Source organism: Podarcis liolepis, assembly GCF_965112155.1.
Source record: "Podarcis liolepis genome assembly, chromosome: 2".
In the NCBI taxonomy this organism is placed as follows: domain Eukaryota; kingdom Metazoa; phylum Chordata; class Lepidosauria; order Squamata; family Lacertidae; genus Podarcis; species Podarcis liolepis.
In genome coordinates, this window is record NC_139555.1 from 92,079,533 (window position 1) to 92,104,955 (window position 25,423).

The following is a 25,423-nucleotide window of genomic DNA, read 5'->3' on the forward strand; positions in this document are numbered from 1 at the left end:
CTCAGGTTGTACAGGGTTAGTCCTTTAAAAGAGGCCCCGTGGATACAGAGTACACATGTTCCACAGGGTCTCTTTTAAAAGACTCACCCTGTATATATGGGTGAATAGATTCAGGTAGGTAGCCATGTTGGTCTGACGCAGTTGACATATATATAAAAATTGTCCAGTAGCACCTTAGAGACCAACTAAGTTTGTTCTTGGTATAAGCTTTCGTGTATCTGAAGAAGTGTGCATGCACACCAAAGCTTATACCAGGAACAAACTTAGTTGGTCTCTAAGGTGCTACTGAAATTTTTAAAATATTTTTAAAATATATTTCATATGTGTGAATAGTTAGACCTTAAGAGGGGTATGAGGGTATGGCAGCGGTGGTCTTGCACAGAAGTTTTATGCATAGTACCTACAACAGTACGAGGAGGGTAGGCAAGAATTAAGAGCTTTTGGTGTTTAAAATCACACCTACTGTTTCACTCTCAATATATGAAAGCACACTATCTCTATCTATTGAACTAATTTCCTTTTGTTGTAAAGGCAGTTGCACCTGCACTCTTAATCTCTCTCTTTGACAAGCTGACTAAAATGTTCAAAGCCCTAATTCTTTGGAATTTTGTGCCTTCAAATCATGTTTTCATGTAACTAGAATAGGAGAGACAGAAAAAGGGGGAAAGCTTTCAGCATCATCTGCTGAATATCCTGATATATCACATCAATGTTGCACATAACCTCTGGTTTCTTGCTCACATCAGAAATAACTCTTTATGTAAGAGCAAAATACAAGCTTCTAGCTAAAGCTTCCATTTAGTGCAGAGTTATTGGTATATCAACATTTTAGGAGAAGAATAACTTCTGTTACTGCAGGAGAGCAATGGAGGAAAATTTGGATCACATCTAAATGTATACATGTTGTATTGTCCTACAGAGCAATCCTAAGCCCATTTACTCAGTTGTCCCACTGAGCTTCATGGGCATTAAGCAACCTGCCTTCCTTCTCTTAATGAAAGATACCATTTGTTCCAGTTGGAATGTAGTTCATACACTACAGAAAGAAAAACACTAAACACGCTTTTGATGTGACTGTAACATAACAAGTTGTGCATTCAACATACAAAGTTTTTTTCTTCCAATGAAATACCCATCCATAGATTGTTGGTTTGGTTGTTTTTTGTTTGTTTAATATATAAACCAACTGTGACTAAAACTCACATTTGATAAAATAGATTTTTTTAGGAAAAAAATGAAATCTAATTTGACCCAGAGACCCACAATTTTATATAAGATTGGATATATTTTATGTCAAAACATAATCACCCATTAAAGCTGGTGGTGCAACTAAAAAGATACATTATTGCAATTGTTCTAGAAAAAAAATGAACAGAACAAAAACTATAATTTATTATACTTCTGTCTTCATTCTATGCCAGGTGTTGGTGGATTACACAGAAAAAAATTAAGTTTTCTTTAAAAGTTTCTACTAAATATAATAAAAGAGCAATTAACATTTAGTTTGTTACATTGAAAAAGTGTACACACTTAATTGCTTTGTTAGCTTTACCTAAGTCTCTTCAGCTATAAAAAAAGAAAGAAAACCTGTTGTTCATAGTCAAAAAACATTCAAATCAGTTGATACAACATTACAGTACAGCCAACTAACATTGTTCAAAATCTTGTCATTTTATCTCAAGTAAAAGAGTCCTTAGACCAGATTATGACAAAGCTGGTTTAATGTATTTTCAAGTTGGTTGAGTTAAGATTTTGCAGGACACTGTACTTTCTGTTGATGGCTTCAGAAGAAAGGGGTCATGCGACTTGTAAATCAAAGGGCAATCCCAGCCTTCCATTCCCCACCCAGCATTCGTTAGAACAGCATTGTTAAATTAAGCAGAACTAAAAATAATTGGAAGCTAAGTGAAGCTGCCATTTGTTTGTGTCAAAACAATTGCGATACGCTATACTAAAAACATTTTGAAATATCCACCTGTCCTCACCACTCTGCCACAAAACCAGCAAAGTCAAAAAAATACAAAAGTCTTCAAACTTGTCACTTTTGCAGAATAAAGCAAAAAAGTCTTTGTGCTCCTTACTACCAGAAGCAAAATACCATCTGAGTTACCACATATAATAGCTTCTGGACGTGTCCACTTGAGTTGGCTTGGTTTCTGCAGTGCCCTCCTTGTCTTTTTCACTGTCACCTTCCCAGAGGTTAATAAGTGGGGGATAGAGTTCATTCAGAGGGATGGAGGAGGTCTTTTGCATATACTTTTTCAGTGAATGGTGGTAGTTTTTCCTCTTAAACCTCTTAGCAACATAGACAGAAACAGAAGCAAGACTAATAACAGCAAACATGGATCCCATGACTGCAGCCAGAGCTGTGCTTGTTTCTTGGTCAGTAATCTCAAGGGAAAATGCTGCATTTTTTGTTGTAACGTTAACACAGGACTTTTGAGTTTGCTGATGGATGTTAGATACAGTGAGACAGACTTCGTAATCTGTGGAAGGTTGCAAGTGTGTGAGGTTGTATTCATGCACATCCACCGGGACCCTAGCAGTATAGGTAATGTGAGGATTATCAATCTTCATTGTAGCGGATGACCATTTCAAGTTGGACGTCATTACGTTAGAGTTAACCTTCCAAGACACCAAGATTGAGTGAGATTCTGCTTGTTTGACATATATTTTCAGAACTTGAGTACCGTCCAGCAGTGTTCCATTCACTCTAATTGTAGCTACTCTTGTATCTGCTCCTTCTATGTTTTGAGCCACACATGTGTACCTCCCTGAATCCTCGGTCTGAATATTTGATATTTCCAGAGTCCCTTCACTGCTAAGCTTGTATTTGTCCGAAAGGGTTTCAGCAGTTATTTTATTCCCAAGTGGAGTTACCCAATAAATTTCAGGTTCTGGCTCTGCCATAGCCCGACAATCCAAGAAGACAGTCATGCCGATGTCCAAATTCAAATGATTTGGAAATGTGTCATGAGAAATCATTGGAAGACATTGCTCACTGGAATCCTGTATTAACACTTCCTTGACTTGCTGCCCTCTGTATTCTGGTGGCATAGCACAGAACATTGATAAGGGCTCCATGAAACGGATATTAGTCTTGTTTGAGTTTATCCAGTGGATGACACAGTCACACCTGAGGGGATTACTGTGAATGCTGATCTCACGCAAGTTTGGCAGAGATTCCACTGTTTTTTGGTAGACTGCATTCAAGGCATTATTGTTAAGCATCAGGCTTTCCAGAGCAGGAACATCCCGAAATGCTAAACGATGTATATAAGATAACTTTGGGTTGTTTGTTGCTTCAAGCTTGGTAAGTTCAGGAAGATTGTCTAGTGCATACCTGTCAACAGAGACCAGCTCTCCCATATTGTTGATTCCAAGTTCTTTCAACCGAAGCATGTTTTTGAAGTCTCCTTCTTGGATTTTGTGGATTGGGTTTTTGTTAAGATCCAAAAATTTTAAATTTGGAACTTTCTCAAGTGCAAGCTGAGGAACTTTAACTAATCTGTTGTCATAAAAAGAGAGACTTTCAAGACTATCCAAGCCTACTAGAGCATTTCCAGGGATGTCAGTCAGGTACATACCAGCCAGAACCAGACTTCTTAAATTTGAGAGTGGCTTGAAATTCATATCTAATATCCCAATGACAGGATTTTCCCCAATCATCAGAATTTCCAAGTTGGGTGTAGAATCAAACCAGCGACTGTCAATAACTTTTAATTTGTTGGAATTAAGATGAAGTCTTAAAAGGTTCTTCAAGCCTGAGAATGCATTTGCAGAAATGGTACTGATTTGGTTATGGTTTATATAAAGTTCTTGAAGATTGCACAGATCCTGTAAGCAGTAATCTGTCATCTCCGTGATCTGATTCTCCTCCAGATGTAAAGTAGTGAGCTGAGTAAGATTTGACAGCCCTACATCTTTTATACTAGTAAAATTATTCTGTGAAAAATCCAGTTCTGTTAAATTGAAAAGCTGTTGGAGCTCATCAGTGGTCTTCGCAATGTTGTTGCTTTGCAAGAGAAGAACTTGAGTATCACTGGAAAGATTACTGGGGATTTTTGTTAAACGAAGATCGTTGCAGTCAACTGTTGTAGCTTCTCTATAGGTCGACTGGGGTGTAAACCACGGCCTTATCTCACAGACGCACAATTGTGGACATTCATTATTCGGTATGGAAGATGCACTAAATTGATTTACGAGTAATCCCAGAACCAAATGGCAAACCCTTAATGTAAAATTAATCCCAGCCATAGCGGTTTCCTAGTAGGTTCTTCTGGTTTACTACTTGCAAGTACTAGTAGATCAAATGCTTAGGCATTCAAAAGATGGAAGATGTTCTTGTTATTTTCTTGTGAACAGTTAGCGATGCGATGTCTCTTCACCAAGCCTAGTTCTTTCACTCTACGGAAGCTATATTCCTCGATATATTGGGATACATCTGAAAAGAAACAAAAAGATATGAAATGAATGCCATGTATTTCCTAAATTAAAGCCTTCTGTCTTCTGGAGACTTTATTTTCAGTACACTATCATTAGAGCTTTTCTATATGCAGCCAATATTGATTTAATGAACTTCTAAAAATGCCTGACTATTACAAATGTTCAAAATTGCCATTCAAATATTCCGTGGTTTGCTCTTAATCATAAACAGAACAGACAACATTTGGATTGGAGTTCAATGTCATAAAATATTTCCCAAACAATGGTATTTCACTGGTGTCTCTCCCCACACCGATTCTGGTCCCTCTTGTAAACAGTTTACTCATGTAAACTGAACTGTTTCTAACTGCATAGGATGACAATTTTGAATAGTCTCCAGTGACATGATTGGGGAAAGGGGTTGTAATTCAGTAACAACAGAGCATCTGCCTTGCATGCTAAAGTTCCCAGGTTCAACTCCCAGCATCTCCAGGTAGGGCTGGGAGACACTCCTGCCTGAAACCCTGAAGGGCCACTGCCAGTCAGTGCAGACTATATGGACCAATTGTCTGACTTACTATGAGCAGCTTCCTGTGCTAATGTTGTGCTTGCTTGAGCGGCCAGATGTTAACTTATGGAGATGCATCAGATATATAACAACATGGAAGTTTCTATGGAGCTACTGGACCATGAATAAAGGAACCTCTGGTCCTCCAGCTGTTGCGGGACTTTAACTCTTCACCATCCCAGCCAGCAAAGCCAGTAGTCAGGGGTGATGCGAGTTGCTGTCTGACAATATCTGGAGGGCCGGAGTTTGCCCATCCCTCTACTAGTCCATAGTTATATATTTCCAATCCACGAACACACACACAGTTAATAAATACTGTACAAATGAGGGATGCCCACTGACAAGATTTCCTCCTGACCCAATTCAGAGCATTAGAAAACAGTCTGCCTTGGTCCTAGTGCTTCATAGGTTGCTCAATTCAGCTTAGGGTCCATATCTCCATTTCCCTGCCTATTCATTCCGGGAAATCAAAAGACGGCAATAACTTTGTCAGGAGTGGATAACATTTACAGAAGTATTATTCCTCCACAGTGGATAAAGCCAGCCCAGTTATAGGCAAATAGGTCCAGGACCCTGTGTATGCTAAGGACCTTTAAATGTGAATGATATTATCTATAACTTCTTTATTTTTAGGTAGAAATAGATAGATTTTGCGGCCACTCACATCTTCAGAGGGAATGAATCCTGCAAAATTTCAGCTGGAGTGGTTTTGCCATTGCAGTTTTGTGTTGGTTAAAAAAAAAGGAATCACTTGACCTCCCCATACATTTTGTGGGCAATGGGTCTCAAAACTTCAGACATGAGAGATGTGCCCCCTGGGTAAGGAACCTACCAAACTGCAGGCAAGTAAGTCTAGTGCGGTTTGTGCTAGGCACATTCAAAGCTGATTTTGGGGAGGATTCATTTTCTGGGTGAAATCATTTGCTCTGAATACATGCCTGACATGTCAATCACATCCGATTTTCCCTCTGCTTTCTCCCCAACTTTGCTGCTTGCTGTGACTTCCCAACATCATCCCACGTGGGTGTGATTCTCTGCACAGTAAACTGCAAGAAATTACTATTGCTTTGAGCAAACAACTGTCTGCAGCATTTTGATGTCTGGATCATCAAAATGTCTGGATCATCAAACTTGTGTAACTTTACAGATCCCTCTTCATTTCTAGCAAGTCCAAAGTCCCTCCAAGGCACTGTCTCGGGATTCAATATTTGTCCAGATGTGATGCACACTCTATGCATGTTGCATGTACACAATATTTGTGGTAGACTTAAACTGGCTATTTTGTTTCCACCCAAAAAGGAAATCAGCATCATTTTGCGAATTCAGTGTACTCTCTCTCTCTCTCTCTCTTTCTCTCATCATCTAAGCCAATTCTCAAGGGTTCCATATTCAGCCACTCCCCACCGTACATGGAGAGAAATTCATCTCATAAATATGAATGGGAAGCTTCTATAGATGCTGGGCGCTAGATGACTCCTAATAACTCTGTTAATCCACAAAGTATTTTTCTTCCTTTCAAATATCATTCATTAGTTTACAGTAATTGATTCCATGAATATAACTTCTATTCAGCAAGGAGAATGATTGTTCTCAATTATGTGCTTAAAACTCCTCTGGCTATATCTGTTTATGGAGACTTATCTTATACAAAGCCTATAGTAAAACATATAAAACACAGCAAGGTTCAGGATAAGCCACAAATTCAAATCGATTCTGGTGTTAATATTTATATCCTATCAACTGCATATCACATATTGTGCAACTGTACATTTCTGGTTTCAGCAAACAGAATAGCAATTATTAAGCATTTCATTATTTTTATGTCAACAATCTGAATACCACTTAATCACAGTCTTCTCTAAGCAGTGTACAGGAGACCCAAATGAGTTAAAACTAAGTCTGCTGGACTAAAAAAAAGTATTCAGTAAGTACCGGAAGTTCAGCAGGGAGGGAGCCTATCTGTCCTGAACCGAAAGGGAGTTCAACAAAAATGGGCCCACTCTGAATGCGTGGCTCCTTTTGTTTCTTAAAATAAGTGATCTCTTACAGAAGGAAAATGTAATTTTCTTTTAACTGGGAAAATGTTCTTTATGAATAATGTGCATACTAGTTTTCTCTCTCTCTCTCTAAACAATGGCTAGAAGTGATTGATTGTACATATCTATTAATGAAAGTATGTTTCAGTTTTAACACAGTAAATTGCAATTGCTTTCACATGCCGTGCTCCATTTTAATTTTTGCACTCAGGTGAACTGCAGTTCAGACTAGAGTGCAAAAGCAGTTTAGAAGGAGGAGAGTAAGTCAGAAATCGTGAGAGAGAGAGGAAAAGAAAGAAGAAAGAAGTGAACTCTACACTGGACTTCTGAGTACTTTTATAAGTGCACTTTTGGCCTTTTAATGTATTAGGTCTCTGGTCTGTAGTCTGAAATAAAAATCTAGATGCCAGTTTACCTAGCCAACTCTCATTTAGCAATGATTCTGTAGGAAGGAGGCCAAGTTTCACAAATACACTGCACTACAGATATGGCACCAAAACTTCTGCTCAGGATGATGCTGATCTGTGGCAGACTGTGTTATGTTGTTTTTGTTATTTGTATACCACCCTTCATTTGAAGATCACAGGGTGGTTCATAACATAAAAATACAAAACGAGAACACAAAATGCATAATAAAACAAAAACAAAACATCTCCCACAAACACATTTTAAGGGACATAGAATGTTTAATCAGCTAAAGGCCTGAAATGTTCTTGTCTATCGCCTAAAGATATGTAACGAAGGCACCAGGTGAGCCTCTCTGGGGAGAGCATGCCACAAACAGGGAGCCACCACAGAAAAGGCCTGTTCTTGTGTTGCCACCCTCCAGGCCTCTTATACAAGGGGGGACACAAAGAAGGGCCTCAGATGATGATTGCAGGGTCCAAATCAGTTCATATGGGTAAAGGCAGACCTTGAAATAAGGATTTTGAAAGCAAGCGCATGCCTATAACGGTAGGCAGTGGTTCAAAGTGGATTATAACACTGCTTTGTTGTAGAGTTGTTGCAAAAATCAAATGGGAAAAGTGATGCTGTTCTCTGCTGTCGAAAAAGTGGTATCGTATTACTAGGAATCTCGTGGTATAAATAATAATTACAACTCTGGCTCAATGCGAGTAGTGATCTTCATAATGTAAATCTCACTTGGCAGGAGGACAGGAGGGAGGAATACTTGGCCCCAACACTCATTGCTGACTTCACGAAAAAAATAAAGATTGATAAAGTTTGGAATGTGATCAACCAGATGCCACAAACAAGACACACGTGCAACAGCATTCTTGTCACTTGTGATTCTTGGCAACTGGTATAAGAGGCACGCTGCCTCTCAGTCACCTTAGCAAGTAGCCACAGATATCCTTATCTGCCATGATATTATCTAATCATCTTTTAAAGCTATCCCAGTTGGTGGGTATCACATCTTGTTTGAGCAAATTCCAGTGCACTGTTGTGAAGAAGTACTTCCTTTCGTCTGTCCTGAAGCTTCATTGAATGGTCCGAGGTTCTAGTATTATGAGAGAGAAAGACACCTCCCTACCCACCTTCTCTACCCCATAATTTTACACACCCAAATCATGTCCCCTCTTGCTCCCATTTCTCTAAACCAAAAATACCCAAGCGCTGCAGCCTAAGAGAACTACTCTTAAGAGAATTGCTCCAGCCCCTTCATCATTTTCATTTCCCTTTTCTGAACCCTTTCCAACTTTAAAATCTCTTTTTGGAAGAGCTGTACACAGTATTCCAAGTGTGGCCACACATGTACAATGGCACTGGCAGTTTTATTTATAACCTTTTCCCTAATGATCCTGAACACGCAATTCATCTTTTTCACACAGCTGTTGACATCTTCACTATGTTATCTAGGAAGACCCCAACATTTCATTCCTCGTCAGCCACCACTTCAACCACAAGCGTATGTATGAAATTTCAATGTTTTTACTCTAATTTGCATCTTTTTACACCTGCTTACAGTTTATCCTGCTTGCCATTTTACTGCTCATTTACACAGTTCTTTAAATATTTTCAGGTGGGTGCCATCCAGACCCAGTGATCTACCAATTTTTAATTTGTCAATGAGACCTAGAACTTTGTCTTTTGTCACTTCTATTTAGTTTTGTTCCTAAGGCTCTCTTCTTGCAGAAGTTAGCTCAGGTAGATCTGTCCTATGTCCTCTGCTGTGAAGACAGATGCAAAAGATTTCATTCAGCTCCTCCAAAATCTCCTTTAGCACACCTTTGACTGCCCTGTCATCCAAAAGTCCACCTGCCTCTTCCTATCCAGCTTCCTGCCTCTAATGTATTTTTTTTTTATGGTTGGTCATTCATATGTTCTTAACAGTGTGCTCTTTGAATTGTTTTAAAGTATCCCTTATTGTTTCTTGAAAAGTCTTTTCCAATGTCTATGTTCTTTAATTACAGAAGGAACTGGTTTCTAACTGAACAAATACAAAGTTCAAGACTTCTCTGCTACTAAAACTTTGTCCTACCCCTGGTTGCTCTCAGGATGGTAGCTTTCAGGGAGTAATTTATGTTTGCATATAAACGACTTTATAAATGCATATAAATTTTGTGGTACTGTTGAGTTGCCTCACTTCCTCTGCATTATTGGAAATTAATGGAGAACCCAAGGAAGGAGTGGTCATGATCAGTGAGCTGGCAAGGGATAATAATAATAATAATAATAATAATAATAATAATAATAATAATATATTGATACCCCACCTATCCCGCTGGGTTTCCCCACCCACTCTGGGTGGCTCCCAACCAAATATTAAAAACACAATACAGCATTAACATAAAAAACTTCCCTACCTCTATATATTTCCCCCCATATAGACACTAAATGATAATATTAATGAATACTATATGGCAAGTTTCAAACAACTGAACACTGCATACCATGTGCTAGGTGAGTGGGCCATCATACAGTTAGATTTTGGCCACAAATTTATTTCCAAAGCAATTGTTTTGCTTCTTACCCATCTTTGGGAGAAATTTAAACAAACAAGATAACCAACTGCTACTAACCTCTCTCTCTCTTCCCCTGTACACATCACCAACCCCTAACCTGAATTAGAGCTTTGTACAGTGGTACCTAGGGTTACATACGCTTCAGGTTACATACACTTCAGGTTGCATACGCTTCAGGTTACAGACTCTGCTAACCCAGAAATAGCACCTCGGGTTAAGAACTTTGCTTCAGGATAAGAACAGAAATTGTGCTCCAGCGGCGCAGCGGCAGCAGGAGGCCCCATTAGCTAAAGTGGTGCTTCAGGTTAAGAACAGTTTCAGGTTAAGAACGGACCTCCAGAACGAATTAAGTACTTAACCCAAGGTACCACTGTAATTTGTTTTTACAGAACACAGTCATAATAAAGAGTCAAAACCATCCACACAATACATTATCAGCAACAAGTCCTGAGGGTCACTGAGATCCTCAGTACAAGTACACGCACAGGAGCTGCCTGTGAATGGCAAGAAATAAGTCATTTCAAAACAGAAGAAACAACATAATCACAGCTCCATGCAACATTCTACACAAGTCCAGTCACTGAAACCACTGTTTGATTGCCACTTACTCACACTTTGATTACACTAAATTAAAATACAAAAATCAAAGGGAAATAAAGCAGCTTCAAAAATTATGTTAAGATATTGAAAATCTATCTATAACTGTCTAGTTAGAGCGCAGGATGAGGAAGTCTATATTTTCAAATATTATTGCATATTGTTTTATAACACATAATATTCATTAAGGGCTAGGGAGAAAACAATTACACACAAAAAGGAACATAGTTTGCATTGGCTGCATTTGAAATCCGGTCTCGGTTTGCAAAGGCTAATGGAGTTTTCTTCAGGGGGATCATCTGTGAAATTATTAGACAATTTATTTGAATAATGGTGTATTATGCTAAAGAGTGGGAGTTCTGATGTTTGAACACTCTGGCCAACATGATTGTTAATGTAATTATTTGTACTGTTGTTGATGCTATTGAAATGGCCTCTGGCTAAAGCAATTAAAGAAACTGTATAATTTCACATGGCAGTTGTTTGTATCAAGTTGGTTTATGCAAGCTGATTCAGAGAAGCAATTACTCACAAAACAATGTATGGAACTGCTTTAAGAGATTTCAGGAAATAAGTAAGAGAAAACTCTTTTGTCTAAAAGGCTCCGAAAAGATGGATTTAGACCAAACACCACAAAATTGATCCCTGGGAAATGAAATAGGGAACTGCCTTTGCTTATCTACCTTCCTCTTCATCCTTGTTTTTGAGGAAAGAAAGGAACAGATCCAATAATGAACTCAAAATAAACTGGACATTAGTATTTCCCCATTTATCCAAGAGAAAATTGAAGGGTAGAATTGAAAACCATTACAAAACTGTATTTCTCTTTCTCTGTAATATCCGAATCAGGAGCCACTGAGCAAGCCCTGGACTGGTGTCCAGAGACAGTGATGGGTTGGATGGGAGCTAATAAACTGAGTTTGAATCCAGACATGTCAGAGGTTCTGTGGATGAGTGGTTTTTGGGTCCAGGAAACTAGTATGTTGCCTGCTCTGGATGGGGCATGCTTTCACTGAAAGAACAGGTCCATAATCTGGGGGTGCTCTTAGATGCAGCTCTGCTGCTGGAGGCACAGGATACTCCAGTGTCTGGAAGAACCTTCTGCCAGTTTTGGCTGGTAAAACAGGCATGGTTGTTTCTGGATTAGGACGGCATGACCACTAATCATCCATGCATTGATCATCTCAAAATTGGATTACTGCAATGTGCTCTATGTGGGGCTACCATTGAGGTTGGTCCAGAGGCTGCAGATAGTGCAGAACTCATCAGCTAGAGTGCTTGTGGGGAGCAAACTACCATTGACATATAAAAGTTTTTGGGTTTTTTTTGCAAGATTTGCATGGGCTGCTTATCTGCTACTGGACCAAGATCAATATAAGGCTTTATAAGGCCCTATAAAGCTCAGGATCAGGTTATTTGGAATACCACCTTATCCCTTATATACCCAGTACATCCTTGTATTCTGTGAGAAAGTTTTCTCCTTGGAAGTCCCAAATCAGAGGATTTTAGTGACCACTGTGAGAGAGCAGGTGCTAGATAAGATTAATCTTTGGTCTGATCGCCAGGGCTCCTCTTATGTTAAAGCCTCTGTGTTATTACTTTTATTGGACCATGTAAGATTAATGTATTGTCAGCACAGCAACTTTTGTGTTTCTTTCTCTGCTGCAAGTTCTTATAACTGGAAGTCTTAAAGTGCAGCTACTGCATACTGGCATTCTGCAAAAGTCAACCAGGGAATTGCAACATTGCTCCTTTCTGTCATTCTCTAGCTATGTATATGTCATTAGCAAAGCATTACCAAATCATATTAGAAACTTAAAAAATAATAAGTGCTTGCAAATAGTGGGCTGTCAAATTATCTACTATACCAGATTGCTTTTTCATTTAGCTTTTAGTGGAAATAAAATATGCCCTTGTTTAAAGACTAGGGGGTAAAATGGCAAGACAAATGTAATTGTGTAATTGTTGACTTTACAATGAAGAACCACCTTCAACCATTGTGCTCTCTCGGTGCAGTTACATTACGGGCTTTCAAAGCAACATCTAAACAGGCCAAGAATTTCGTTAGATGTTCTATGCAGCAGTGAGCAGAAGCCAATTGATTAGGTGATAAATGCCGCTACAGGCTTCTTGAATTCTTCCGCACCTGCTCCCAACTCAAGATAGGATGTGGACTGCCATACACTAAGAACCATCTTGAGAGAGGTACACAAAATGAAGCCTCAGCTACCCCTTCAGCTGGTACCCATTAAAAAGGAAACATATCCTAATTATAAAAGCTGTACCAAACCTTGAATGACAGGAAGATGGGTGCTGTGCTAGCTTCATGTTTCTTATATTGCTAGGTTCCAAGGGGTAGCACAGTTCACAATTTTAGCCATCAGATGCAATCAAGAACTCTTCTTTCCTATTGCACACAACCAAGAAAGTGCTCACTTTTGTGCCTCTCTCTTTCCCACTTTAACTAACCAACATGATTCAAAGCGCAGCCAGTAGATGATCATACAGAACGTCTGTCCACTCACAAGCAAGGAGACTCTGAAGTATATGCGTTGTATTTACATGAAAGACCGTAGTTTAAGTTGTGCAATGACTGGCTTGGATCTTAAATTGCTTCTCTGTTCACGTAAGGGACATGATTAACAACCTTTTCCAACTGCAGCAGCTCGCCACCCCCCAATATCTAAAGTAATTTTTGAGTGAGCCCCAACAGCAGCAGATTTGGGGAGAGCAGAGGGGGCTACAGAAGAAAGGGAAAGTCAGGAAAGCATCATTGCATGGGTGTGTCCTCTGCACCACTCAGGGACAAAAGTATGAATCAAAGCCATTTTGAAAAGGCAGATCCAATGTTTTCCGTTCTGTGACTCCCGTTGCAGTCACAGAAATGCCTTTTGTTCAATGTGTAAAAACTCCAGGCTGGGTTTTGTTTTCAAATTCCTAGGGTACAAGAGTTTTTCTAAATGGATATTTGGAACACCACAGACAATGCCGTCTCCCTGATCTCAGAATCTGTTCCGGGATGCCTGATGCTTACATGCTACTATTCTTTTTGTAGTGACTTTCATTCTTCACTACACTCTCTCTCCGGGGGCTTCCCCAGTGTCTAGGAAACCCTTTGCTAGGCTGCTGGACTGTAAAATCAAATTTAACAACAGTTTCTAAGTGTGTGTTTATTAAATTAACATATTAATGACAAAGGCTATCGGAAAACCATAAAGCTTGAGATAAATACACATATAAACAGTTCATCCATTTTTATAGTCTTGACTCTTCAACAATACGGTAGCAAAAATGAAAGCGCACAAGGATTTATATTGGTGGGGGACCTAAGTATTCCCCCCAATATAAAGCCATGTGCCCTTTCATTTTTTGCAGAACAGCTGAAAATGAGGGGGGAGGGACCTAAATGGTTCCTCCTCTTATTTACAGCTCTTCTGCAATAAACTGTTCAGTATTGCAATTAAAAATAAAATGGCAAGCTGCAATTGCCAGAATTCGCTATACACTGGTGCAGTCATCAGGAGAGGAACTTCCAGTTGTGCCCCATTAACACTGGGCTCTGCTCCATGATGACACACTGCAGGGCAACAGTGTAGTGTTCTGGAAACTCCTTCTGGTGCATATCAGATAGGTGCCAACCATTTGGGCACCTGTTGAATATCTTTTTATTACATTGGGCCTTCCCAGAAGGCTAATCTGGGCCTGGATGCTTTACTGTTTCTATACTGTTAATTTTGAAACAGGATCATGCTATTTCAATAGGCTTTCATGCAGTTCTTAATCTACTGTATTGATCTGGTTCCTGTTTGGTATATTTGCCTTGAGATTCTTTTGAATAGAAACAGATTTTTAAAATTTGTTAATAAATAAAGATCCATTGATTTGCTATAACTACATCATTATGGAAATTATTATTATTATTATTAGAGGACTTCTAAAATTCAAGGTTATTTTGCTGGTTATTAAAAATCAGGTGAGTCAAATGTGATGCCTACACATTTCCCCATTATCCGTTACTGAAAGTAGTGGCAAGGTAGCCTGCACCTTATCCCATAAGTTGATGTGCCGTGTCATGAGTGTCACACTTCCACGGCTTCCTTACATGACAGTTTAAATCTTTTTTAAAAAAATATGATTTCAGCTTCCCACAATCTATATGCTTTTGTCTGGAAAAGACCTGAGCTACCCGTCATCTATTGTATAGCTCTGTCCTTTTTAATTAATTCCTGATTACTTGATTGATTGCTTGATTTTTGGGGGATAATTTGTATATAACTACCATTTAACCCCGTCCATCAACAAAGCTACCCCCGTTTTTCATAGACATCACCTGCACATTGTCCAACCACTCACCAAAGACTAATTTCTTTCTTGTGAGGAATACATGGTTGTTTCTGACTATGCACATCCTCTGCTACTTTACAAAAGCATGGAAATCTCCTGAGCCCCCCCCCCTTTCCTGCTCAGCTCTTGGATTAAGATAAAATGTGCACAGGTGAAACTAGACATATTTAGCATACTTTGTGAAACAGGAGGCATTCATCACAGTCTTCCATGGAGGAAACAGGCACATGGTGATAAAGGTTTTAAGATTTAATACCAACCCAGATTAAGGGATAAACTGAAAAATAAATACATTACGAAGCACTGGTGGATACATATCCTCTGGGCACACCTAACTCTATGGGCCATGCCCAATGAAAGTAGCACAAGCCCATTGATTTCAACAGGTGTACTCAGAGTGTGATTTAGTTCACTGTTGTCCAAAGGCACGGTAAACATCATCTGGGCATCCTGAGTATAATTAGGAGGTGTTACCAGCACAACTGAAACTGCGGATTTGTTTTGCAGAACACCTACATAGGTGTAAGCAGCAGCTGTGTGTCCCTGTCTGCTTCACTCATCAACCCCACCTTGCCTAAGACACTTACCTCCCTCCCTCCCTTCACACCTCACCAAACCTCTGCAGCTCACCTGGGCCTCCTGCCTGCCCGCTCTGCCTTCTGTGTCAGAACTTTGCAACTCTGCCTCCAAATTTTGTCTGAGCAAAGCAGGCATCTTGAACAGAAATTGGTACAAATGCTACAACCGAGGGGAAATGACGTGCCTGCTGTACGTAATCAACACAGGCCAAATAATGCTGTAGCTTAAACTGACGTCCTGGAGGAAGTTATTTGAAGAGGCCTTCTACCAGTGTGAAAATATTTACTGCTGCATTTTGCCACTTGCCAACATGGACATACACATCATATGTCTTGATTGTTTGCTGATGCTTAACATCTGATGCAACAGTACAAACCTATTTATTGGAGGACAGAGTTTTGTGTACCACATAGCCTGGCCTGCACTCTGTAAGGTAGCCTGCTGTCCTCAAGTGTAGTGGATTACACTTACCTGTCACCACAGGGAAGGTTCAACTGCCTGTCCAGTCATTCTCTATATGTGAAATGGGGGGGGGGGGTGAAGATGCCATCCTGTCCTTTGTTTCAGACAATTTGTGTGTATTAATGGTTCCTTGTCATTCTGGGGGAGAAGTGATACATGGGGTGCCACAGGGTTCTGTCCTGGGCCCCTTTGTTGTTCAACATCTTTATAAATGACTTGGATGAAGGAACTGAAGGGATGCTCATCAAATTTGCGAAGGACACCAAACTAGGAGGGGTAGCTAATGTCACTGAAGAAGAAAAGAAGAAGAGTTTGGATTTGATATTCCGCCTTTCACTCCCCTTCAGGAGTTTCAAAGCGGCTAACAATCTCCTTTTCCCTTCCTCCCCCACAACAAACACTCTGTGAGGTGAGTGGGGCTGAGAGACTTCAAAGAAGTGTGACTGGCCCAAGGTCACCCAGCAGCTGCATGTGGAGGAGCGGAGACGCGAACCCGGTTTCCCAGATTACGTGACTACCGCTCTTAACCACTACACCACACTGGCTCTCATATTGAATCAAGATTCAATATGACTTTAACAGATTGGAGACCTGGGCCAAAACTAACCAAATGAATTCCAATAGGGACAAATGTCAGGTTCTGCACTTAGGCAAGAATAACCAGCTGCACAAATATAAGATGGGGGACACCTGGCTTGCCAGTAGTACATGTGAGAAGGATCTAGGGGACTTAGTGGCCCACATGCATAGCATGAGTCAACAGTGTGATGCAGCCAAAAAGCAAGAAAACAAACAAAAACCAAAGCTATTCTAGGCTGCATCAACAGTAGTATAGTGTCTAGGTCAGGGGAAGTTATAGCACCACTCTATTCTGCCTTGGTCAGACCCAACCTGGAGTACTGTGCCCAGTTCTGGGCACCACAATTTAAGAAGGATATTAATAAGCTGGAATGTGTGCAGAGGAGGGTGACAAAGATGATCAAGGGTCTAGAAACCAAGCCGTATGAGGAACTGTTGAGGGAACTGGGTATATTTAGCCTGAATAAGAGGACACTGAAAGGAGATACAATAGTCATCTTCAAATATCTAAAAGCTGTCACATGGAAGATGGCACAAGCTGGAAGATGGCACAAGCTGGTTTTCTCCTGCTCTGGAGGACAGAACCTGAACCAATGACTTCAAGATACAGGAAAGGAGATTCCAACTCTGTCAATACAGTGGTGCCCCGCAAGACGAATGCCTCGCAAGACGGAAAACTCGCTAGATGAAAGGGTTTTCCGTTTTTTAGCTGCTTCGCAAGACGATTTTCCCTATGGGCTTGCTTTGCAAGACAAAAACGTCTTGCGAGTGTTCCGATTTTTTTCCGCTCCCCCCTTTTTTCTAAGCCGCTAAGCCGCTAATAGCCTTTTAGCCGCTAATCCGCTAAGCCTTTAATAGCCGCTAAGCCTTTAATAGCCGCCAAACCGCTAATAGCGCTAATCCACTAATAGGGTTGCTTCGCAAGGCGAAAAAACCGCTAGATGAAGAGACTCGCGGAACGGATTAATTTCGTCTTGCGAGGCACCACTGTAGAGGCTTTTAAGCAGAGGTTGGACGGCCATCTGTCATGGCTGCTTTAGTTAAGAATCCTGCATTGCAGAGGGTTGGATTAGATGGGCCTTGAGATCCCTTCCAACTCTACAATTCTATGATTCTATGCTACTTGCGTAGTCAGAGTCCTGATCTAACGATGCAAGGCAGCACCTTACTCAATGCATGTCTACTTAAGGCCTATCTCTGGTTTTGCTGTTCTATCATTTCTCAGCAGTTGAGAAGCACTCTGGTAGATTCACAGTGAGGTGCCTTCACTTACAAAATTGGTAACCTTTCATGAACCTTCTATTTAAACATGACTGTTACCTGCAGCTGTCTACTTATGAAAGCATGTCATTACAGTTTCCTAACTTTCAAAACTCTTTTGGAAGTTATTTGGAGGCCAGAAATGGTTTTATTTTCACCATGACGTAGAACTGTTTAGCTGTACACCCTCAGCAAGGGACAATGTGCAACGGTGTTGCCATGAAGTCCTGTTGGTTAGCAGATTAGCAAAGGTGTGCAATGAAAGAATACACCAAAGTTTGCACAAAAGACTGGATCCCTGGGAGCACCTGCACCACTTCTCCTGACCTCTGAAGTACCCTAATCCAAGCAACGTTCTGCAAGTGCTGTTGACAAATGTTTGGTGTATAGTGCAATGCCACTTAAGGTGAAAAATGGAGGGCATTAATGACAAAACTGCCATTGATTTCATCCTTTTCAGTATTTCATTTCTTATACCCTTTAAAGGATCTCTCTCGCAAACAATCTAAAATATGATATAGTGAGATAAATCAACTTATTGCAGGACAAATTATGTGACAGAAGTCACGAAGTTATACAACAAGTACAAGGGGCTGAAACAGTGATTTACGGTGTTCAACACATTTGTATGCCACTCCTCAGTTAGCAAGAATGCCCAAGGCTGATCACAACAAAACAGTATGAAGCATGTGACAGATGATCCCTCCCTGCCTGTGCCCTCCAAATGTGATTGGACTCCAATTCCCACCATTCCCAACAAGAAGCCATACTTTACTGAGGCTGATGGGAATTGGAGGACAACAGATCGGGGAAGGTGGTGATCAGTAGAGGATGCTCACTCACGGCAACATGGAGCTTAAGTTGAAACAAAAATAAAAAGCTTCTCCCCAAATAACACCCCCCAACCCCCAGTTTTCTGTTCCCTGCATATTCCCTAGCTTTCCATTTGAACTGTTGCAACCATTTCCATCAATCAGTTATTTCCACTGCTCGGCCAATCCTAAAACAATATGTGCTAAATGAGAAGTAGTGATGCATTAGAGAAACATGTAACTAAACCTGAACTGGAAATTTGTCTATCTAATGTGAAGGTGGGCTAATCTAGTATCTTTCTGAAGGACAACTTTTGATAAAGGCATGCACACTTCAAGCTTGTTACAGTAGCTGTGTTTCTTCCTTGCCATTGTCAGTAATTTAGTAGCTGCCAAATGAATGAATGAATATTAGACGCATGATTGGCTTGTATGAACATAAGCTTGACGGCGTCAGCATCACTACTGAATTTGCATCTTAAGCTTTCTCCTGAAGGAGCCCGTGGCAGCAAGTAATGTAAGGATGTTACATGTAACCAAGACATGAACCAATACTACAAATCTTTCCTTGCATTTTAGCTGCAGTTCTCCAAAAGGCAGCTTGTTTTCTTTTGACACCACAAATAATTGTTAAAGAAGTGAACTTGGAAACTGCACGTGGACAGCAGTAAAGCAGCCGTGAAGGCACAATTTTAAAAAAAGTTACTGTTCTTATTAAATATAGAAGTTCCTCACTGGCAAGGCAGGTGCACATTGTATATGCTTTTTCTATTCATTTTTGAGGCACACAGTTTGTAAGTAGGCCTCTTCTGCCTGCTTAAATCTGTATGAAGATGCTGTGGGTGACCTGGAATGGGTTGGTCCTTCATCTCTGTTATCTGCACATTTTTCTTTTCTGGAAGCCAACTGGCAAGAGTCTCATCTTTATACCCCCCACCCCCAAACCAGTGCACTAGGTAATAGAATGTTGATCGGGGACCATAATTCCTTTGCTATAGCCTCTTTGTATGATGCTACTGTTGGGTAAATTACTCTCAGTATTTCTATATAAAATTGTCTGGTACACTTTCAAAGGGGTAACTATCCACCTAGTTGCCATCTACAGCAGAGCTGAAAACCAGCAAATGTTTTGTTGTAGGATTGGGTGTTTGTTTGTTTGTTTAGATGATATACTGGCTCTCCTCCAAGCTTGTGGATTTGTTAAGGTGGAAGCACTGCTCTTTCCGTTTTGCTAAAAATTGCATGGTGGCCAACTCTGCATGGTTGTTGCGAGGACTATACACTTTGGGGGATGACAGAGGACGAGATGGTTGGATAGTGTTCTCGAAGCTACCAGCATGAGTTTGACCAAACTGCGGGAGGAAGTGGAAGACAGGAGTGCCTGGCGTGCTCTGGTCCATGGGGTCACAAAGAGTCAGACACGACTAAACAACAAGAAAATGCTGTTACAAAAAGCAGAAAGCTGTAGATGAGAACATTGTGTACAGAGTCTAAACACAGTATAGGCACATGTATTACATGTGGCTCGCACAACTCGCCCAGTCAAGCCTGTCCCAGCAGACATCCATCCTCAAATTGGAATTGCTATGGACTTGCATGTAATATCTAACATGACTAGGCCATAATATCATGGTTGTGCCCCAAATTATTTTTTCTTTGATTTCTTAATGTTTGTTTTAGTATTCTTCTAAACCTGCCCTCTCCCTGCTGCCTTCAAAAACAGGGTGAAACATGCTGAAGATCATCTTCTTCTTTGCATTTATATCTCCCCCTTTCCTCCAAGGAGCTCCAAGTGGCACTCATGATTTTCCTCTTCCCAATGATATCCTCACAACAATACTGAGATGTGTTAGGCTGAGAGACCATGTCTGACTCAAGGTTCATGTCTGTGTAATGGTTTTTTTATGGCTTATTCTTTAAAAGTAGGTCTAGAAGTGAACAAGCTGGAAGAGGGGAATAATCTTTTCCTATATGTCTGGAAGTTTATGGAGGTCCTAAGTCCTGCTTAGTTGCCTGACAAGGTCCAGCGTCCACCAGTCACCCCTGGCTGTAACAAAGGAATATGTGGGTATGCACATATATGGTTGATAGTTAACAGATAAAACCAGCTTAGGTGACATACTAGAAAAGGCTGGCCAAATGAAGTGGTCTTAGTGACAACATAATCAACTTCAAGATATTTGCACCATTGCAAAGGTCCTATGATCCAGTCACAACCCACAGAATTTGCCAGGCAGGAGAACACTGAAGAGAGCTTTGAAGATTACTTCAGCATTCAAATAAGAGTCCTGCAGGACAACAGGGTGCTTGTTTAGAAACCTGGATTCTAAGCCATTTAAAACCTTAAAAGGTTAGCACCATCACTCTGAGTTATGCTTGAAATTGGATTGGAAAACTGCACTGTTGTTTAAGAACAGGGAAGGTGAATTTGTTACAGGCAGGCCTAGTTAGAAACCTAGCAACTAACTACAGCTTCTGCGTGGAAAAGTACTTCAACAGGAACACCAACCATAGCAGTGGGAAGCTCCCTGAGAGCTTTCAGGATTTCATCCAGATACATCAGCCTCTGAAAGGATGGACAATTCTAAGAGGTCCCCTACCTTTGCAGAAGGAAATTGTTACTGCAAGTCTAAACCACACCAGGAGATGATACATAATAATGGTACAGCTTATCTCTTCCTGAAATGTGGGGATTTCCTGTTAGTATTATATTACTATTAAGAATTAGGAATCACCTTTCACCCTTACTTTTGCCATACAAAGTAAGTCCAAACATCATTTACAGCCTGCTGATCAAGAAAGCACCATTTTCAAATCAGAGTTCTTACTTTCAGCTAAAACAGGATATCATGCCCTACAGCCAGTGGCGGAGGAAGCCGCTCAGGTGCCTGGGGTGGTGCGCCCAGGGTCGGGGTGCACCGCAGGGCCTCCGGAGTCTGCCTTCCTCCTCTCACTCAGCCGCCCTACAGCTGGGGGGGGAGGCAGCGGGTGGACCGTTTGGGCAGCGTGGAACCTGTGCGCACCCAACCACTGCATCTCTTTCAGGAGAGACGCATGGCTTGGGCACGCTGTAGGCCCTGCAGTGAGTGTTGTCACCCCCTTCAGTGGTGACACCCGGGGTGGTCTGCACCCACGACACACACCTTCCTCTGTCCCTGCCTACAGCCATTCTTGGCAGTACCAAATCAGAACTGGATGAGATCCTGGAGGAGGAGGAGGCTCTAATTACTTGTTATTTATGTTGCATTCTTGTATACCATTTTCATTTTTTTAAAAAGGCCTCAAAGAAGTTTACAACACATTGACAGAAATCACGAAGACTTGATAGAAATATTAAAAACCAGCAATAAAACCGCATATAATTATAAAATGCAAAAGGAGTAGAGGCTAAAAACGTTAAGTCAAGCAAAACACAGGGCCTCCAAATGCTTTTAAAAAATCAAGCAAGTCTTCACAAGGCAGCAGAATCCCATCCATTTCATGGCCATCTGTGCCTCCGTGAAATTCCAAAATTGGGCACCACCGTGGAAAAGGCCCTACTTTGGGTTCCCACACAATGGGCCACACACATTAGCAACCCCCTCCCACTACTGATCTCAGGACTTGGCCTGATTGATACACGGAACAGCATCCCTAGTACTTAAAAGAGGATGGAAGGGAAGGTGACCAATACCATTAGCAATCCTGAGCCCACTACCCTGAAATATATCTGTTGGAGGATGTTGCACGCTTGGAAGAACAAATCCAATCTGATTAGTCTCACCGCAGCCCCCCCAAAAAAAGTCCTGAAACTGACATATTGATTTTCCCTTCCACTGTTGTCAATGGGAGGCTTCAGAAAAACCCCATACCACCCTTCCACCACCTCCCTGCTTGGAGCAAGCCAGCAGGCTTAGGAAGTGGCAGTTCTTCCACAGAATTCTTTCCCCAAAACCTTAAGATTTTAAACCTCTGGGCACAGAGGCCAACCCCACTGTGTTCAGTACTTTTAATATTTTACCAAACAGGGAATGGAGATGGGTTGTGGCAGGTGACTCTCTGTCACACGATGAAGCCAGGAGACAAGGAGAGTTTTAAACCCCAATCCAAGTTCACCATTCCTTTTGCTGGACTATGCAACCTCTTGGGAGTCAAGCTAAACATCTCATATTTAAATATCCTGTAAATCTTGAATGCCAGGTAAAGCTTACTTTGTGACACAACATTAATCAGCCCCAGATTCCTGAGCCTACAGGACACCTGCAAACCCACATTAGTGTGGCAGCTTGCTGGATGAAGTGCTTAATTGGCTGGAGGCCTGCAATTAGCTTTTGTTAAACTGAAAAGGAGAATTGCAATAAATTAACATTGTAGAAAGTGAATTAAAGGGGGTGCTTAAAAAAAAATGTTTAAAGTCACCCTTCCCATAGGTTTGTCCCCCTTGCCTGGCAGACATTTTCTAGGCACAGAACTGAGAAACCCTTTTAGCTTGGAAGGATGAAGTATCACACGTGTATTGTTCATGTAACTATGGTAACCTACAAATGACACCAGTGTTTCTATTTCATACACAAATGAGAGGACAGCTGTGGGGACCACATGCCTGCCAAAGAGTATTATTGGTGAACTGGGATGGCTCGAGTCTGAAAATTACAGTTTGTTTTTATTAAGAAAAGCTCCAAAATTAAAGAAATAATAAAGGAGCTTAAAGTAGCACTAGAGAAGACAGATTTTGTTACTACAAGTATCTTCATTATTTCTGTTTTTTTCCCCTTTCCTTTTTCTGAATGAATGTGTATATTAAACTAATATTCTAATATCCTTTGTTAAAGGTTATTCACCTGTTCCATTTCCTGTTCCCTTTCTTTAAAGCTATTCTCAAGCCCTGACCCTACCTTAATCCTTCCTGGTTTTTTTACCTATTCAGATTGCAAATACACATACTATGAAAACTAAATCCTGGTATGTGTATTTGCAAGCCAATTTCCTTAGAAGAAACACTCTCAGGCCATCCTCCAAAGACTACTTGACCTACAAAGGGTTGCAGTGACATCTGAGAATCAAGTCCCTAAGGCTAACCAAAAGAACAGAACTAAAAAAAATAAAGGTGCAAACCTATACATATTTATCAGAGTAAATCCCATTGACTGCAACACCTCAAGCACCACCTGTCCCCATATGAACTGACCTGGACACTGTGATCATCATCTGAGGCCCTTATTTGTGTGCCTCCTCCATGAGACGTCCAGAGAGCGGCAACATGAGAATGGGCCTTTTCTGCAGTGGCTCCCCATTTGTGGAATGCTCTCCCCAGGGAGACTTTAGGTGCCAGGCAAAAACATTCCTCTGCAACCAGGCCTTTGGCTGATTAACATTATATGTCCTTTTAAATGTGTTTGTGGAAGGAGATTATGGATTTATTTACTTTTTGTTTTTGTTGTGTTTTATTATGCTTCAACGCAGATATGCACTGTAAAACTGAAACTCCCTCTTTGTTAATAATTTCAGGCATACTTACAGGGTTTTGGTTTTTTAAAGTTCTTAGTATGTGCAATAGATTTCAGTTCAGCTCTAAGATGAGTACAAAAAATTAAACCCAGATTTTCAATAGTTTGGGTGCACAGTGCTTTTAACTACATATTTAGAAAATAATGGGGCGTGAAAGAATAAGGGACCTTTTCCTCTTTTTAAGAAACCTTGCTTCAAAAGTGAACGGAACAAAACTGCATTAAAGAAAATAGTTTCTCCTGACCAAATATGCATCTGATTATGTTAAAATGAATGCCTGATTTGACTTGTAAAGTTTGCTACTTGTCTTAAAAGTTTCAGAAAACTTAAATGATTTCCCACACTAAGCTGCAGTTATGCAAGTTGATTTACATTTAATCTTGGGCTTGTAATTGTTTATTTTTAATACTTCCCTTAATGTTTGGACAGTTCGAATTAAGGCTTTTCTTGTATTATATTACACTTTACAACACAATGTATTAAGAGAAACAGACTGCAGAAGAGGAAGTTTGTGGACTCTTAAATTGCCTCGATATACTGTACTAAAGTACAATGCAATTCTAGTACTTTTAGCTTTGACTTACCTAAAGTACTGCTGAGAGAAATACAGAGACCATCACATTTCTTCAACTAAAAGTTACAGCGGAAAAGAAATAGCAGGTAAAGCAGTAATTGTGACTACCAGCATTGAAAGTGTCTAAGCCTGTGACCTGGATTGTTAAAATTAGTCATACAGGCCTCCTACGAGCAAGTATGCCATCTTATTTTCATGAGCCATGAACGACATCTTCCAACGCAGGATTTTGAAGTCAAAGCAGATTCTATATGTGTGGAAGTATCAATGGTCCAGTTAGAAATTTGGGTACTTTAGGGGCAGAAAAGCCTACTTTCACATTGCTGCTCTACTGAAGAGCAAACACTTTAAAATTAAAGCATAAGTTGGGAACCGATGGCTCTCTAGATGTTGGTAGATTGCAAACACCCACCCTATCACTGACCATGCAGGCTGGGGCAAATGGAAGCTGGAAGTCCAACCACATCTGGAGGGCTTCAAGTTCATCTGCCCTGGGTTAGAGACCATTTGTCCTGTTCTGCTGGGGCTTGGAGACCACAGGGAAAGTGAAAATGAATGCCAGAGCCACCAGCTCTGCTCCACTCCACTCCAGCCCAGCAGGACGAGGGAAATCAGAACCCTGGGCAGCTCCCAGGGGCTCTGCTGGCTGGGTTTTGCAAAGGTTTGGAGCCTTTAAAAGATTGGCAGGGTTTGGCAATATTTAAAGGGGAAATGGCTCATCTAGGGCAGTTTAT

At 40.7% G+C, this 25,423-nt stretch overlaps 1 protein-coding gene across 1 annotated transcript in view; it reads right to left on the minus strand.

Moving 5' to 3' along the window:
- Nucleotides 1–1,150: 1,150 nt before the first annotated feature.
- Nucleotides 1,151–25,423, minus strand: part of LRRN1 (leucine rich repeat neuronal 1) — a 29,127-nt gene continuing 4,854 nt past the window's right edge. Inside the window, exon 2 of the mRNA XM_083491834.1 lies at nt 1,151–4,444. Coding sequence (XP_083347960.1) covers nt 2,107–4,257 — 2,151 coding nt within the window. The 5' untranslated portion in view covers nt 4,258–4,444 and the 3' untranslated portion in view covers nt 1,151–2,106. The remainder of the gene's footprint in view (nt 4,445–25,423) is intronic.